This window comes from Manis pentadactyla, chromosome 4 (genome assembly GCF_030020395.1).
Source record: "Manis pentadactyla isolate mManPen7 chromosome 4, mManPen7.hap1, whole genome shotgun sequence".
Classification (NCBI taxonomy): Eukaryota; Metazoa; Chordata; class Mammalia; order Pholidota; family Manidae; genus Manis; species Manis pentadactyla.
Genome location: NC_080022.1, coordinates 188,348,849 through 188,365,275, shown reverse-complemented (window position 1 = coordinate 188,365,275; position 16,427 = coordinate 188,348,849). Strand labels below are relative to the sequence as shown.

The window sequence follows — 16,427 nt, the reverse complement described above, 5'->3', positions numbered from 1 at the left end:
GAACCGGAGCCACCTCTAGAAGCCCAGAAGGCATCTGGCCAGCCGGGAAGTGGACGTCAGGCTTGTACACTTGTGAGGCGACCGTGCCCGCAACCTGCATGAGCAAGGAAATGGGTTCTCCTGTGGACCTTCCACAGAGGTGGCCACCCTGGTGAGTCCCATGTCAAACTGTGGGCCTACAGCTGATAAAATCGTGTTATTTTAAGCCTTTGAGTTTGCAGTGATTTGTTACAGTAATGATAGAAAAACAGTGAACATACGAAAGCAAAGTAAAAAATGGGCACAAGATTTAAACAGGCACATCACCAAAGATTTATGGGTGACAGGTACACACTGTTAGTCATTAGGGACGTGCAGATGAGAACCGCAGTGAGACCCACACTTACTGGAGTGGCTGGAATCGGAGAGGCCAGCACGGTGTGCTGGGGGGGGGCACCCGTTGTCCTCACAGCTGGTCGGATGCGGGCGCGGTTTCCTGAAACACGCCCTGCGCCTCCTGCCCCCCAACCACCACCACACGACCTGACACACACCCCTTGGTACTTGCACAAGAGAAATGAAAACCCACCCAAAGGCTTGTCTGTGCTGCTCCTCACAGCTTTATTCATAATAGACAGAAATAGAAAACAATCCTGATGTCCATTAAAAGTCAATAAACAAATCGTGGCATATCTATACAGTGGGAGACAATTTGGCAACAAAAAGGACAAGGTGTTGGCACACATGGGTGAATCTCAAACTGTTGGGTAGTATTAGACATGACCTGCTGAATGATTCCATTTACATAAAATTCTAGAAAATGTGATACTGGATAGGAGGTGATGGCATGGGAGGTGATGTGATGTGGGTACAGGAGGTGATGTGGGGCCGGAGGCAATGTGGGGACATAAGGTGAAGGGGGATGAGCAGATGGGAGGTGATGTGGGGATGGTAGGTGACCGGATGGGAGGTGATGTGATGTGGGGACGGGAGGTGACAGGAGGGAGGCAGCGCAGCGATGTGCCACCATGAGGGTATAGCCGCCTTGGGGACATCCTCCCTGCCCTGAATCCACAAGGACCAGCAGAAGCCTGAATGCAAAGACCCTTTTATTAGAAACATTTGCATTTAATGGTTAAGGGCTCCCCCAGGTCTTGAGAATTCTCCAGAGCTCCCCAGGCCCACTCTCGACAGACGGGTGGACAGCCGTGCCGCTGGCGGGGGCAGATGCCCAGGAAGCAGTTGGGTGTGGCCTCGGCAAGTACAGCATCCGATCCCCAGCACCACCACCTCTGCCGTCACTGACAGGCAGCTGCTGGCGGCTGACGTCACGCATTCCAGTGACAGCGGCTGGTGGCAGGCTTCCAGCGTGACATTGCAGACACAGGGTGGCCCCCCAGGACCTCAGAGTCCAGGAGGGAGGTCGGTGCCCAGCAATGTGGGCTAAGTGCTCCCGACCCCAAGACCCACCCACCTGGATGAGCGTGCACAGGTGCTGGGCCTCTGGGAGGGGCCTCCTGGGCAGCATGAGCACACCGGTCAGGACCAGCTGATGAGGAACTGCTGCCCCATTGTCAGCCAGACAGGGATGCCCAGGGCCTGGGGGGCAGAGGGGAGAACCTGACCACCCAACAACTGCCACAGAGGCAAGACCCCAAGGGTTCGGCATTCCACAGAGGGGACATGAGGTGGGGGACACAGGGCCTGCCTGGCCCGGAGGCTACTCGCCCTGTCCCATCCCTGCTGACCCGGGAGGGCAGGCCTCTTGCACTGGCAGCCTTACTTGGCTTTGGAAGCAAGCTGCTGTTTAAACACAGCCCACCACCATAAACAGACACAGGCAGAGGGCAGACACAACCGCTGGGGGCCAGCCCTCCCCACTCCCCCAGGCACCGCCCCGCATAAGGCCCAGCTCAGCACCGGGTCTTCGGCACCACCCCTCACCCATCCTGGGGACCAGCCCTCTGGCCCTGACTGTGGGCTCCTTGCCTCGGTGTCAGGGCTGTAGGTGAAGTTGGAGACAGGAATGCCATTGGACAGGACCTGCTGGGGGGCTGGGACCACCCCCAGGATGGTCACCTTGCTCAGCTGCAGGCTGGCCCCCTCACTGCTCATGTGCACCAGCTCATTCACAATGGTGTTCTGGCCCGAGCAGAGGGAGACAGACGGAACCGGAGGTGTCAGCACATGGCTCAGGGCAGGAAGCCCCTCCGCAAAAGGGCAGGTGGGTACCACGCCCCTGGGCAAACCCTTAGGGTGCCAGCCCGCCTGGCAGGGGGCACGGGGCTCCGGCTAGGCAGGAAGGCCCCCAGGCTCTGCTCTTCACTTGGGGTGACCCAGGACAGGTGGCCCCATTGGCCTCCCACCACCATGGACCGGTCCCAGGACTCACATTCTGGGCCCGGAAGATGACGTGCGTGTAGGCCCCACGCTCCAGCACCCCCAGGCTCTCCCCGTCATCCCAGAACAGCTCCCCTTGGGCCTCCCCACTCGCGGGCAGGGCCACGACCAGGGCCATGGGCTGCTTGCGGGATTCTGTGGTTGTGAGGCCAGGGCCCTGCAAAGGCGGGGCCCACGTCAGCCTGGCTGAGGCCTCCAGACTTAGGGCAGGACGAACACTAGGCTGGGACAGGGCTGTGCTGCCTGCATGGGGCTGTGTGCCCATGGGGACTGCCCTGGCCTGGCAGACACCTGAGGGACACGCTACGCTCACAGATGTGTACAGGTGGACTGACTGTTTTCTGAAAAGGGCCACAAGGCAGGCCTCCCACCGCAGGGCCTGGCCACAGGTCACGGCAGGATGTATTCTGAGTGGCCCTCCCTGGTCCGGTTCTTCCTCAGCCCTCAGACACCATCACAGCTGCCTGGGGTTCTGGAGGGGGCCCCCAATTGCACAGAGGCCATGTAGGGTCTGGCAGCCCCTGAGCTGCACAACAGGCTCAGTCGCCCAGCCCAGGTACCTGCAGGGGGATGATGTGGCCAGCCCGGAGGTGGAGGTTGATGGTGTCCAGAGAGGCTGGCAGTGTCACCCACTGCCCCTTGCTGTGGATGGCAGGCGTGAGGGGTACAGGAGGTGGGGGTGGGAGGCTGCCATGAGCCTCTACTGGCACCTGGAGGAAGATGTCCCATCACAAGGCGTCCTGGGCTGTGCCAGGGCCAAGCTGTCATCATGAGCCAAGGACCCAGGGGGCCCAGCAGACCAGCCAGTGTGACCTCAGAGGCGGAGACCTGGCCGCGTGGTGGGGAGGCCCTGACCCAGGGCTCGGGTGGGGCAGGACACGGAGGGAGGATGGTTCTGGTTCAGCTCTGCAGCAGCGAGGCTATGGACCCCGGCATGCTGGCCACTCAGGCCTCAGTTTCCTCATGTGGAAGATGCGTTACTGCCAGGATGGCAGGGGAGATGCATGCGGAGCGCCAGGCGAGGAGGGCCCACGTGTGCTTGGGCCTCGACGACCAGGTGGCCTTCCTCCGGCCCAGCCCACAGCCAGCTCGGGAGGGCGGGCCGCTGTGCAGTGCCCATCCTCTCGCTCTCAGGGTCTGCGACTCACCGTCTGCAGGTCGAACCATGTGCCGGCGGGGAAGTAGCCGGTCACTTCCACCTTCCCGGCCTCCAGCACCGGGGTGATGAGCAGGGCCTCCCCCCACAGGAGCTGGCGGTCCACGGTCCAGGTGCGGCGGTCCTCGGGGAACCTTCACACACAAGCACAGCGCGTGCTGACCTCTGCAGTCAGCGTGCCCGAGGGTCCCCAAGAGGCTCAGAAAGGAGCCGAGCTCCTGGGTGAGCAGTGGTGGCAGGAGTGGGACTGGGCGTCCAGGCCCGGGCCAGGTGTCAGCTGGGCTCCTAGCTACTTACCTACTGTTCTTAGTGTCGGTCTCACCAGCAGGCCTGAGGTTTTATATATTCCGGAGAACAACTATTTGTCACCTTACTGACAGTGTCTTTTCCAGCTTGTTTACCTCTACAGAGCAGTTTTAATACTGTTTTGCCTATGTTCAGAATATTTTTTTTCCCTAAATTAAACCTCCTCTTTGCTTTGTGCTTTTGATGCTTAGAAAAGCTCTCCTGCTGGAACACTGAGGAACATCCCCTTGTTTTCCTGTGGGATTACTAGGTTTTCATGGTGTGAGGGGAGCATGCACTGATTTTTGCAAGTTGCTAACTGATCACCTTCTTGAGAATCCTCCTCTAACCCACTGATTCAAGACGCCATTACGTCACGTGGGACCTTCTGTGTACTGTCCTACTGGGGGAATCTGGGGGTTTCTTTTGAAGGCCTTTCCCTTGAGATTGATCACAGAGCAGCCACAACAGGTTTATAACTTGCTTTGCCATCTGCCAGCCTGGTCCCCCCATGTTCTTCATCCTGGGTTTTTCTGAACTTCCAGTACCCGAGCCCTGAGCTGGAACCTAACTGGGCTTCAGGAGGCACCTGGTAGGGAGGGCCCAGGTTTTGGCCTCGTCTCCCCTGCAGCCTGCTCTCTCGCTCAGTTCCTGGGGAACCCCTGCACAGGTGGGGCCACCCTGGTGTCACTGGGCACCCGTAGGACATTGCTCCCTGACCCATGCCACTCACTCCAGGAAGAGGGGCCGGGCCACGGTCTCGCCCCTGACGTGGGCCCCGTGGAACAGCGTGTAGAGGTGGGGCAGCAGTGCGTAGCGCAGGGTGAAGGCCTTCCTCATGGCCTGCTGCGCCGTCTCGCTGAACCTGTATGGCTCCTGAGGCTGCGGTGAGAGGCAGAGGAAGCAGAGGAGGCCCCTGGCACAGAAACTGTCGGGACCAGGGTTCCCAGGGCGGAACCTGCCCCGCTCTGCTGCCCTACCAGGCTGCCACGGTCGTTGTGGTTCCGCATGAAGGGGTAGAAGGCCCCCAGCTGGGTCCAGCGCACACACAGCTCCTCCGATGTGTTGCCCAGGAAACCGCAGATGTCGGCCCCGACTAGGGGCACCCCCAGCAGGTTGAACAGCAGGATTTCTGGAAGGAGAGACTCAAACTGGGCCTCAGGCTGTCAGAGCAGGACCAGTTCGGGACCAAGGAGCCCAAGAGACACGTCTGCCAAGCTGGCCCGAGGCGAGGGTCCCTCCTAACGGCCCTCCCACCTGCCCCAACGGTGCAGGCCTTTGCACCTGCCATGCACGGTCAGCAGGACAATCCACACCTGGGGGCTGCTTCCTAACACTAGCCCATTAGGGTTGAACTGTGTCTCAATCCCCGCATCTGCCAGTGTGAACCCATCTGGAAATAGGGTCTTTGCAGAGTCGGTCAGGTTGGGTGGGTCCTAGTCCAGTATGACTGGAGACCTAATGGGAGGGAGATGCTGAGTAGCGATGGGGACCGAGAAGGCCACCAGATGACAGGCAGAGATGGTGTGCGGGCCCCACCCGCCCAGCAGTGCCTCAGCCGGCCGGCAGCCCCCAGGAGCCGGAGGGAGCAGGAAGGGTTCTTCCCGGGCTCAGGCAGCACAGCCCTGCCGCCAGGGCCCCTAGTCCCTGGGGCTGAGAGAGAACGAGTTTGGTAGTTTTAGGCACCCAGTGGCAGCAGGCTACTGGGGTCAGAGTCCCCTGAGCTGCCAAGAGGTCAGACAGGTTCCCGGCCATCTCGGTCCAGCACCAACCCCCAACTGCTTGGCAGGACAGGAGGATGCACTGGGCCGGCCCCTCTGCCCCGGGTCTCCTCAGGAGCCAGGGCCCCGGCGTGGGAGCCAAGTGGCAGGACGGGGCCAGCTGGGGGCCGCGGGGAACTCTTGTCTGGTGGTAGCAGGTCCTGGGAGCTGCACAACCTCCGCCAGGTAGTCGGCTCACCCAGAACCACGACCCAAGAACTGGGGCCATGCCAGGGACCCTGCTCTCGAGGTGCCTGCCTGCCACACCTGCTACAGGATGAAAACTGGAGCGGCTTCTTGGAGAAGGAAGGGCCTGCTCTCCCAAAGCTTGGCTCGCTGGACGTCCCTGCAGTTGAGGGTTGCAGATGCATCCCACACAGAAGCGGGCCCACAACCATCAAAGCACTTCCAGGCTGGGGGTTTGCTGAAGGCTGCCCACGTGGTGACTCTGGGGCTGCCCCAACCCCCTCCCCAGGAGTCCCGAGCCCCCACTGAGCTCCAGGAACCCAAGTCACACTCCCCGTTGCACTGCAGAGCCCGGCGCAGACTCCAGAGCGGGTTAGATGCCCTGCAGGCCGAGCTCAGGTGCGGTTTCCTGCAGCTCAGGGTGTGGGCACCAGAAGGGACAGAATCTGATGGCTTTGCAGGTGGCAGCTGGGGCAAAGCAGAGATGGGCTCACTCGGGAGAGGGCTGCCCCAAGTGAGCTGGCCGTGCCGGCGCGTGGGTGCACAGGGGTGGCAGGCTCCACGTCACTGCAGCAGCATCTCAGCCGAGCCGAGCCTAGCACCCAGCTCAGCGCAAACCTCCCCTGAGCAGTTCCCCCCGACAGGCGCTCTCACCGGGCACGGAGTAGGAGAGCTGCTCCCAGCTGCTCCACACATCCCCGGTCCAGTGGCCGGCATATCGGCCGTGGCCGGAGAAGGTTGAGCGGGAGATGACGAAGGGGCGGGTGCCCCGAACCTTCACCAGGGCCCTGGGTAGAGCAGGGAGACAGGTGCTGTGTGGGGCAGGGTCCCCCAGCAATGCCACCACTGCCTGCCAGCGCCGCCGGCACCTTGCCGGGCCCAAGGGTCTGGTCGTGTGGCAGGGAGGCAGAGCTGGGGGCGAGCAGCCGTACGCTGGGCACTCGGCTGTGCCTGGGCCACCCACCCACCCCAGAAAACGAGCCTGTGGCAGGGAGGACGGGTGTGCGCCAGGCTCGCAGATCAGGGGCCCTGGCCAGCCCAGCCCTGGGGGCCCTCACCTGTGGGAGGCAGAGGCTTCGCTCAGGCCGTACAGATTGTGCAGGTTGTAGTGAGTGGACAGGAACTGGTGGCTGGAGGCACAGATGGTGGCTGCCTGGAGGGTCCCGCCGACCACCCCTGGAAGACAGAGAGGCTGCTTCCATAGCGCCTCCACCTGGAAGGCTGGCCCCCCACATCCCAGGAGCCCTTCTCAGGGTGGGGACTCCCCGTCTCGGCCCAGGAGGCACACCCTGAAGCTGCCCCGGGGGGTACAGAGGACCGTGCCGGGGGCGGGGGTGGGGAAATGCCCTCGACACAGGGGACTGAGGCAAGGGGAGGCTGCACATTGGCCTGCGAGGCTGGACCAGCTGGTCAGGGGATGGGGGGTGCCTGGACGTAGGTTCTACCTTTGCTTTATGGGTTCTAGAGATTGGAGAGTGTTCTACGGTGAGCATTTCTTCCATCACAATAAAAAAGGTCTGTGTCTGCCCCCCCTGCTCTGAGAGTCCACTGGTGCTCACTGACCTCCCCCCGTGGGCCACCAAGCTCCCCTGCTCGGCACACCTCAGAGCTTGGGTGGGTCCCTGGACAGAGACTTTTCCAAGGACAGGCCCAGGGGATGCTGAAGGCTGGCCTCTGCAGACCCCAGACCATACACGCAGCTGCTCCTGACCCATTTCAAGCACTTCCCTGTCCGTTTGCCTAAGCCTGAAATGCCCTCCCTCTGAAGGGCCGTGCTTGGCTGCACATGCCCTGGTCTCGCGCCCTGGCTGGCGTCTCTCTCGCCTAAACCTTACTCTTGGGGTTCCCCCACTTTCCCAGGCTGGCTGTGCCCATCGGCTCCTCGGAAGGGACAGCTTCGAGTCTCCCAACACAGGGACAAGTCCCTGATCTGAGTGGTGGGGCTGAGGGGGGAGCTCACCTGGCACATAGGGTGGGTTCTCCAGGTCGCTGTCGGGGCAGCCGTCCACAGAGCCCCTGACAAAGTTGGATGGCTCGTTCATGTCCTGCAAGGAGGCCCCGGCAGTGGGCACCCTGCCTCGTGTAGGGGGAGGGGCCGGTCCCCAAGGCCACGGGAACTCACAATCCACATGCCATCGAAGGGCACCTGGGCGTGGAACTCGGCCACCATGTCCTGCCACCACTCAAGGGCTTCAGGGTTGGTGAAGTCAGGGAAGGCAGTGGGTCCAGGCCACACCTGGATGAGAGGCCACAGGGGAGACCAGGCCCCCAGAGACGGCATGGAGGCCCCCCTAGAGCTGCAGGCTCACTCCCGTACCAGGGGTGGGTGGGCTGCTGTGGTGAGGAGCATCGGTGAGGGACCCCAGGGTGGATTCTTCCGAGGCCCCACTCTCAAAGGCTCTGGAATGAAGTTGCACATCCCCGCTCCTGGGAGCCTGTCCCAGCCTCCCCTCGGCCTGGCCCCTTCCTCTGGGCTTCCCGAGGTTGGGACTCTGCCAGTCGTCCCTGGGAAGGCTTCAGGACTGTCCGGAAGCCCCCCGGGGGCCTCACCGAGGGTCTGCAGAGTTTGTGCCTGGGCTGGGCCCCTGCCCTTGAAGTCAGGAGGCCCCACAGAAGGCCTGGAGATGGTCTTCCTTGTCCGGGGCCACTGTCACCCCCAACCTGTGACCACCACCCTTTATGTTCTTCTGGATGTGATGATTTCTGAAACCCACCCTCTTCCTGAGCAGCTTCCTGCCCCACTGACCGGGGGCCCCTGCTTTCTCACCCCTTGCCCCCAGAACGCTGCCCTACCTTCCCAATCAGCGGCTGCCCAGTGTCGTTGGTGATGAAAACCCCCCTCCGCAGACCCTCATCATAGGGTCTGTAGCTGCCGGCAGGGCCAGAGCTGCTGATGGCAGGATCCTGTGGGGGAAAGAAACTGGTCAGGAGAAGGAAATGCCCCAAAGCCACACGCCCGTTGCTGGGGAAACGGGAAGACGCTCTCCACACGAGGGACCAAGGCAGGACGTTGGTCTGCGAGGCTGGACCAGCTGGCAAGGGGGGTGGGGTGCCTGGACGTAGATTCTACCTTTGCTTTGTGAGTTCTAGAAACTGGAGAGTGTTCAATGGTGAGCATTTCTTTCATTACAGTGAAAAAGGTCTGTGTCTGCCCCCCCTGCTCTGAGTGTCCGCTGGTGCTCACTGCCCTCGGAGGGCCCTGGGCGATGGCAATGGCCAGCATCAGCACCGTTCCAAACCTCTCAGCAAAGTTCCTCTGCTGAGGGGCGTCCCTGGTGGCAACCCTTCAGCTCAGTCCTCCCTGCCGCCGCCTCCTCCGCCTGCCCCAGCCCACTGCCCGTGGGGACTGGCCCAGAGGGAGTGTGTCTTGTGCCGGGCCACTCAGAGTCCTGTCCTTCCCATGAGATAGCGGACCTGCGGGAGGCAGGGCCAGGATGGACACGCAGCCACCGCCGTTCTCCCTGCCCCTGCACGCAGGTCCACCCGGCCCCCCGGCACTGCGTGATGGCAGCTGACTGCCCCTTGCTTTAACTTACAACCTGAACAATCCTGGGCCCCACACGGAGGTTCCCGGGGACATCACTGCACGGCAGGAGCCAGGTCGGCGGATCTGACACTGCCTCCCTATCAAAAGCCCTCAGGAAATGTCCTGGGAGAGGGGCCGCCAGGCTCCGGCGGCACAGGAGGGGGAGGCACTCACCATGATCATCACGTACTGCCGGCCACCCCGGTGGAGCTCCTGCACCATGGCCGGGAAGTCTCCGAAGCCGTCCTTGTTGAAGGTGAAGTCCCTCCTGGCGTCCATGTAGTCCAGGTCATTCCACTGGACGTCCTGCCACAGCACAGGTGCGCTGCAGGTGGCCGGGGGCCGCCCCCGCCCCGCCCCGGCCTGCCCGCCCCGCCTGCTGGGCTCAACCTTCCCCTGCACTCACCAGGGGGAAGTGGGCCCTGGTCATGTTCTCCACGACCTGGCGGGTGATGGCCGTGGAGGGGTAGCCCCAGCGGCACAGGTGGAAGCCCAGGCCCCAGTATGGCGGCATGAATGGGGAGCCTATGAGCCAAGCGCTCTGTGAGTTGGGGGCGAGGGGCAGGGGCAGGAGGGGCCAGGAGCAGGCCTACCCACGACGTCCAGGTACTGCTGCACCACGCTCTTGGGCTCCGGGCCCAAGAAGACGTACACGTCCAGGATCCCGCCTATTGACCTCCAGCTGAGGGCCGGGCTCGGCTGCAGGACCACGTCTGGGGGAAGCAGCCCTGGGCTCAGGCACAGATACCCACCCCCACCTCCAGGCCCTTGGCACCTCACGACGGGCCAAGCCATCCCTGGAGAGGGGGTCTTCCACAGGGAGCCTGGGATCAGCCTGCTTCGGGGCCTGGAGACAGTTACCCTGAGCACCACTGAGGACGCTGGAGGGCACAGAGATGCTGAGCAGCTGGGCCCCGGGACTCCCATCTGGCCTCTGCCTGCCTTCAGAGCAGGAGCCCCAGAGTCCACTTTAGGGGCATCAAAGGGCACGGCTGTCAGAGGCCACAACCCCGTGGTCTCATTTCTTGGAAAAGCAAACAAGGCCCAATCCCTGCCCACCGTCCTGTCCTCTGCTCCTGGCTGCCAGGTCAGGTCAGAGAGCAGCTGCCCCCTCCATGGAGGAGGCAGACATGGCCGCCCCCAGGGAAGGCCCTGGCCTGGGGCTCAGAAGCCGAACTGGCTGGAGGCAACCAGCTGCTCGCTTACCCATGGCATTGCTGTTCAGCAGGAGGACGCCGTGAGCTGACCCACCGTCCTCCAGTGCCAGGTAGAAGGGGTGGGATCCATACAGGTTCACGTCAGGCTGGGGCATGGGGGACATGGCACTTAGCTCCTCACCATGTTGCTCCTCAGGTCCCAGGGCCGCCCAGGCTGCCCATTACCGTGGGGGCGATGTCCCGGTTCCAGAGTGTGACCTTGGTCCAGTTGGTGCTGAGCATCAGGGGGCTGAGGTGCTCGGCGAGGCCCGTGATGTGCTGTGTCGGCAGGGACGTGGACAGCTGCAGAAACTGGTCAGCGAAGAACAGGGGGGCCACTGTCGTGTTCAGCCTGCCAGGAAGAGACCAGGCAGCCTCAAATCCTCAGTGGCCAGTGCAACCTGAGATGAACCCCCCAGGGAGTCCCTGGGCTCAGGCTGCTGCAGTCTGGCCAGCTCTGGGACATACTGACCTCGGGACAGGTCAGGCAGTGGGGCCCAGCAACCCTGGGGTGCCTGGCAGGGGCATGGGGAGCACCCAGGACATGTCCAGGGAAGGGGAGCTGCCTGGCCAAGCGCTCATCACCCCAGATGGGCCTCCAGAGGTGGCCACCCCGTGAGCCCTGGCCACAGGTGGGTCATGCCATGGAGAAGCCCCAGCAGCAGAGGTGAAGCACCCTACAAACACCAGCTGAAGACCTTCCAGGCCTAGGAGCTGTGGCCCAAGCCCCTCCAGCAAGGGCCACACTGCTCTAGACCCCGGCCCAGGCCCAGCTCAGCGTCATGGCGCTGTCCAGCCAAGCACGCCAGGGTCCCTCGAGGTCACATGGGTTAAGAGCAAGGCAAAACCATGGACAGGACCCTCTCCACACACAACACATAATGATGCTAATTTCACAGAATCCTGCCCCAGATAAGACCCCACTTATCTGTGTGTGATGTGTGTTTCCAAGACCGAATCTCTTAAAATCCTTTAAAAGACTTCTCTAAGATCTCTGCTCAAAGGTCAGCTTCTCAGAGAGGCTTTCCCTGGCCCTCTGCATCTGCATAGCCTGTTTCTAGAACTTTCTTAGCATTATTATTCCTGACACTGTACTTATATGGATTTGCTCACTGCCTCTCCTCCTGGGTCAGCCCTGGGAGCAGGCTGATAATGCACAGCTGAAAAATGAATGGGCCAGAAAGGGATTTCAGAAGGAGAGCCCTCTTGAGATGAAGGCTAGCCCAAGGGACCTCATTCAGTGACAGACAGGGGCCCTATGGGCCTGGAGCACATGTTTACATGGGGCCGTGTGGGTGAAGTGCAAAGTGCATTCGAGGGAAAGTGTGCTTTCATGACCCAGCGTCAGGGCAGAGCAGCTGACCCTCGAGGGGGCAGGCCCTGCTCCATCCGATGGCTGGGAGGCCGCACGCTGGCCCACAGGTCTGTCCCCTGGAGGAGGGGATGCGCTGGACACTCGGAGTCACAGCCATGACATCTGAGTCTTAAGTGGATTCCAGGATGCCTCGGGGCATCCAATGCCTGGAGGGGAGGCGAGGGCAATACTTCTCTTGGGGCAAGAGTGTGACCTACAGAGAGCTGGCCGAGTGACCTCCCTGTCGCGGGCAGATGGCAGCAGGGACAGTGATTCAAACCACAGATCCCGTGGGGGACATGGGCCCTGGAGGGACACGGAACAGAGAATGGCCAGCAGCAGCACAGCCTCAGGATGCTGGGGCCCTGGCTGTCACTTGCCAGCAAGCCGCCCGCGCCTCTGTGCCTCAGTTTCCCCGTTGGTGAAGTGGGGACAATAGGAGCACCAGTAAGAATCATTATGGGGATCAGCCACGTTGGTAATTGCAGTGTAATAAGCCATCTGCAGCATTTGATAAATGAATAGAAGTACAGCAAGCCACAGGGTGCCACCCGGCGGGGGTGGGGCCGTGTTGGCCTGGAGCTGGCCTTGGCCAGGGCAGTGCTGACTCTCTGCAGGGGCGTCGTGGGGTGTTGAGCAGCAACCCTGGGCTCCACTCCGAGGTTGCCAGGAGCACACCACCCCAGTGGTGGCGACCAACAATGTCTCCAGCCACAGCCAGTGTCCCCTGGGGGAAGGCCCCTGGCTGGGCTTCCTGGGCTGGACATAGGAGAGGGGCTCTGGGAGACCCAGGCAGGAGAAGGGGGCAGATCTGGAGGGCTCCTGGCAGAGGCGACAGGGAGCACCGGGGCCTGGGCAGGCCAGGAGCAGAGAGGAGGCCGGAGGGGCAGTGTGGTCAGGGACAATGGGGTCAAAATGATTTGTCCAGCACTCACAGCACCCGTCCGCCCAGCTTCCGGCGCACGACCACCCCAAAGGGTTCCTTGGAGAACTCCACGCTGTAGAGTGGGGACGGTGCCTGGCTGCGGACATGCGGGGTCTCCAAGGGTACTTCGTAGCGCTTGTTGACAGGATCTTTGATCTAGAGATGAGAGACGGTGGTGTCATGGGCCATCAGTGGCCCTCAGCCGTCCCTCCCCACCTCTTCCTCCCCGTCAGGACCACGGTTCCGCTCAGCCCTAGTGAGGGGCAAGTGTGGGCAGTTAGGTCAGCCTTCCAGAGCCCGTTTCCTCACGTACAGAGCCAAGAGAACCACACTACTGTGCTTTGCCAGGAACAATACAGAACACCCAGTAAATCTGAATTTCAGATGACAAATATTTTTTAGTATGTCTCAGATGCTGCATGGGACGTACACTAAAAAAATGAACTTTTCCTTGGTTGTCTGGAATTCAAATGTATTAGGCATCCTGTATTTCTATTTGCTGAATCTGGCAATGTGGCTCTGCCTGGCATGCGGCCACGGGGGAATGGGAGGCATAACCAGGGTGTCCTGCTCCAGGCTGGCACACAGGAGCGACTCAGTGAAGGGTGGCAATTATGAACCACCGTGAAAGTAACAGGGCCACAGTGCATCGTGCACCTTGGCCCTCTCAGCTTTGCATCCCTGCTAATTCCATCCACAAGTTTTTCCTGGGCACCTGCTATGTGCCAGACACTGTTCCGGGCTAGGACACAGCAGGGAATACGTCAGACCCAGGCTGGCTGGCAGGAGCCTGGCATGGCCCGCCCACCGTGAAGTGCAGTCGGCTCTCAGTCTCCACCAGCACGTCCAGCCGCAGGGTCAGGATGTCCTTGGGGAAGAGGGTGGGAGTGGCTCGGGTCAGGGTTGCCGTGTAGCCCGTGTCTGTGGTGCTCAGGTTCTCCAGCCTGTAACTCGGGTAGCTGGGTGGGAAGAAGCACCAGGGCTGCCCCATCCGGGAACCCTGAGGCCACTGCCTGGCAGGCACATAGCAGCAGCCCCGGGCTTCACACTGCTCCCGGGTGATGGCCCTGTCTGGGGCACAGTCGAAGCGGCTGTCCGGGGACACATCACACTGTGTGGGTGTTGCTCTGGGATTGCCACGGTGCCCTGGGGTGGGCCGGAGTCCTGGGCTGCCGGATCCCTGCTGACGAGCTCGGTGAATCCCCTCGGGTTCTGGGGAGAAACAGTGCAGCTCCCGGGGAACCACCGAGATAGTGTGCAGCAGGACGTGCCCCAGGAGGGCAGCGGTGACCAAGGAGAGGAGGGCGCAGACCCCGAGCAGGGGGCGGGAGCAGGGCAGCCACCTCACGTCCATGGCCGGTGGCACCTGCGGGTCCTGGCGGCCTGCTGAGAGAAGAACCAGGCTCAGGGGAAGGATGGAGGGAGCGGCTGGGACTTGCAAAGCAGCTTCCAGACATGGGCTTGTGACAAGTGGGCCCAGCAGTGCCCAGGGCTGAGGTGGGGTCCGATGAGGAAGCAGAGCAGATGGGGATGGACGCAGTCCCCGTACTCGTAAGACAGATGTGAGGGACGGAGGAAAAAGTGCAAGGAGAGAAAAGCCCCAATTCAGAGGCTGCAGAGTACTGTGCACCGTGACATCTTCCGAAATATTACGGATGAATGCAGTTAGAGTATCTATGAAAATGATTTAAGGACACAAAGGCCAATGTGGTAGGCTGACGAGTGGACAGGAGGTCACAGCAGCAGAGTAAGCCCCAGTTCTGTAAGATCAGGCAGGGCTGTTCAGTTTTGACCATTGGGGCGGACTGGGAGTGCGTGCTCCTCCTCTGAGCGGCAGACAGTGTGGGCTCGATGCAAAGGCCTGTATTAGGGGAGCCCTTTTATCTGTTTGAGAGAAAACAGGGAGGTTGCCAGGGAAGGCTGGCTCATGGAGGTGGTAGGGTCCAGGAGTTCCTGCAGGCCAGGGGAGGTTTGGCAAGGTCACAGGGCTCAGGGGGTCCTCCTTGGCCGTCAGAGGGTCAGGGCCTCCCGGAAGCGGCCTGCCCTAGGGTCACAGGCCGGGAGCAGATGCCCCCATGGGTGTCAGGGCACAGCGGCTGAACCCTCCGTCAAGGAAGCTCCCTGTGGAGGGAGGTCTCAGACACATGCAAATACTGGGAAAAAGCCACACAGCCGGTGGGAGTGGGCCTGGGCGCAGGGGAGCCTGGGGCCATCACAGACACACACAGCCCACCTGGAACATTTCAGTCCTGGGGGCCACTGGTGAATTAGGTGCAAGACCCAACTTTTTATTCACAACACTGCTGACCTCAAATGTGTGGGATTTTTTCCCACAGTAACTGACTGGACACCAGCTGGGTGTCCAGCAATTCGAATTATCGCTGACACGAGCTCCCGGGACCCCACAGGTTAAGTAAGGCTCAGCCCCACATGACAACTCAAACTTCAGAAGCCGGTCGCCAAGTCCCAGGTTGTCACCAACAACTGTGACCAACCGGCTCATATTGGAGGATTTGCCCCCCGCCTCCCAGATTAAATAATTGGCTACAACTCACAGAACCAAGCCAGAGGGCAGGGTACCTGGCCGGCATGATGCCTCCCTCCACCGCAATGTTCCCCAGCAGGGGCCTCTCCAAACCCCAACTGGTTTAAGGCAGGATGGACTGAATCTCTGGCCACCGGTGATTACCGGGTCCAGCCTCTGCGCTCCCCAGCGCCCACCCCGAAGCTCTCTAGAGGCCCCTGCCACGAGAGAGCCAGGTGTAGCCTATAAAGGCCATCATCACCCCCAGTCCAGGGCTTTTAGCAGCTGTGAGCAGGACTGGGGCAGACGTTTTTATAGCGGGATGCGTCCCAGCCCCACCTGACCCTGGCAGACACAGGACACCCTGTGATCGGAGGACTCGGGCCTCCTGCGCAGAGCTCAGAGGGCACGGGGGTGGCTGGGGCTGGGGGGCCGCACCACCCTGCGCGGACTCCGCTTCTCGGACAAAGGGGGAAGAGAGCCTAGAACCGGGGGCCTGCACGGCAGGGCTGGGCAGTTAGCGAGCAAATGGGGAAGAGCTGAAGGTCAGGCGGCCCAGCGGTCTGCTGACCAGAGAGCCTGTCGCGCCCGGTGGGAACAGCCCAGCTCCCCGCCGGGACGCCGGTGTCGTTAGCTTCCGGTGCCTCAGTTTCCCCCGTGTGAAGCACAGCCTTCCCCAACCACACAGGGGGCAGCCACCGAGAGCCGTGGGCGCCCCTGGTCCCCGTCGGGCTGTCCCCGCGCGCGGACCCTGACCGCAGACCGCCGGTCCACCCATCGATCCATCCACCGCGGGCGTCACGGCTGCCCCGATCCGACCAGCCTCGCCGTAGGGGCTGCGCTGGGGGCACCGCGGACCCAGCCCTCCCGGCGCTCACCTCCGCGCACGCGCGCACGGCCGCAGCGCAGACCCGGGGAGGCGCGCAGCGCAGAGGCCGGAGGCAGCCACGTGACAGGCAGCCCGCGCAGGCGCCATGGGCGGGGGGGCGCGCCCCCTGGTGGCGCCGCGGCGGGGAGCTGCCGGGGAGAGAGGCGCGGCCTGCGCTTGCCCCGCGCCGTTTGCCGCCTGGGTGGGGAGGCGACGCCCCCCGCGGCAGCGCCCTGCCCCGCCCTCGCCTCCGGCTGCCGGCTCCCTG

The 16,427-nt window shown here is 62.1% G+C and overlaps 1 protein-coding gene across 6 annotated transcripts; it reads right to left on the bottom strand.

Moving 5' to 3' along the window:
• Positions 1 to 1,069: 1,069 nt before the first annotated feature.
• On the bottom strand, positions 1,070 to 16,298 carry GAA (alpha glucosidase). 6 transcript variants are annotated; one of them, XM_036910492.2, is made up of 20 exons: positions 16,170 to 16,298; positions 13,576 to 14,153; positions 12,778 to 12,923; positions 10,675 to 10,840; positions 10,499 to 10,595; positions 9,886 to 10,005; positions 9,699 to 9,817; positions 9,467 to 9,598; positions 8,560 to 8,670; positions 7,889 to 8,002; positions 7,727 to 7,811; positions 6,825 to 6,942; positions 6,421 to 6,554; positions 4,801 to 4,952; positions 4,554 to 4,702; positions 3,528 to 3,669; positions 2,940 to 3,089; positions 2,372 to 2,536; positions 1,969 to 2,121; positions 1,070 to 1,578 (listed from the first exon to the last, which is right to left on the bottom strand). In XM_036910492.2, exons 2-20 carry the CDS (start codon positions 14,119 to 14,121, stop codon positions 1,519 to 1,521), a joined length of 2,859 nt encoding a protein of 952 aa, XP_036766387.2. In that variant the 5' UTR covers positions 14,122 to 14,153; positions 16,170 to 16,298; the 3' UTR covers positions 1,070 to 1,518. The 6 variants fall into 6 exon arrangements, 5 of the variants coding, with proteins under 5 accessions (XP_036766387.2, XP_036766388.2, XP_036766386.2 ...); XM_036910493.2 differs by having other exon boundaries at positions 13,576 to 14,150; positions 16,170 to 16,217; XM_036910491.2 differs by lacking the exon at positions 16,170 to 16,298 and adding an exon at positions 16,048 to 16,071 and having other exon boundaries at positions 13,576 to 14,150.
• Positions 16,299 to 16,427: the final 129 nt, after the last annotated feature.

Bases quoted from the DNA above. Each gene is read 5' to 3' on its own strand.
- GAA (XM_036910491.2), bottom strand. From the start codon at position 16,069: ATGGGTGGACCGGCGGTCTGCG. The intron at 8,671-9,466 runs GTGAGTGCCTCC...TTTCCCCCACAG, and splicing joins GGCAGTACGTGATGATCATG to GATCCTGCCATCAGCAGCTC. The intron at 8,003-8,559 runs GTAGGGCAGCGT...CCTCTCATCCAG, and splicing joins GGCAGCCGCTGATTGGGAAG to GTGTGGCCTGGACCCACTGC.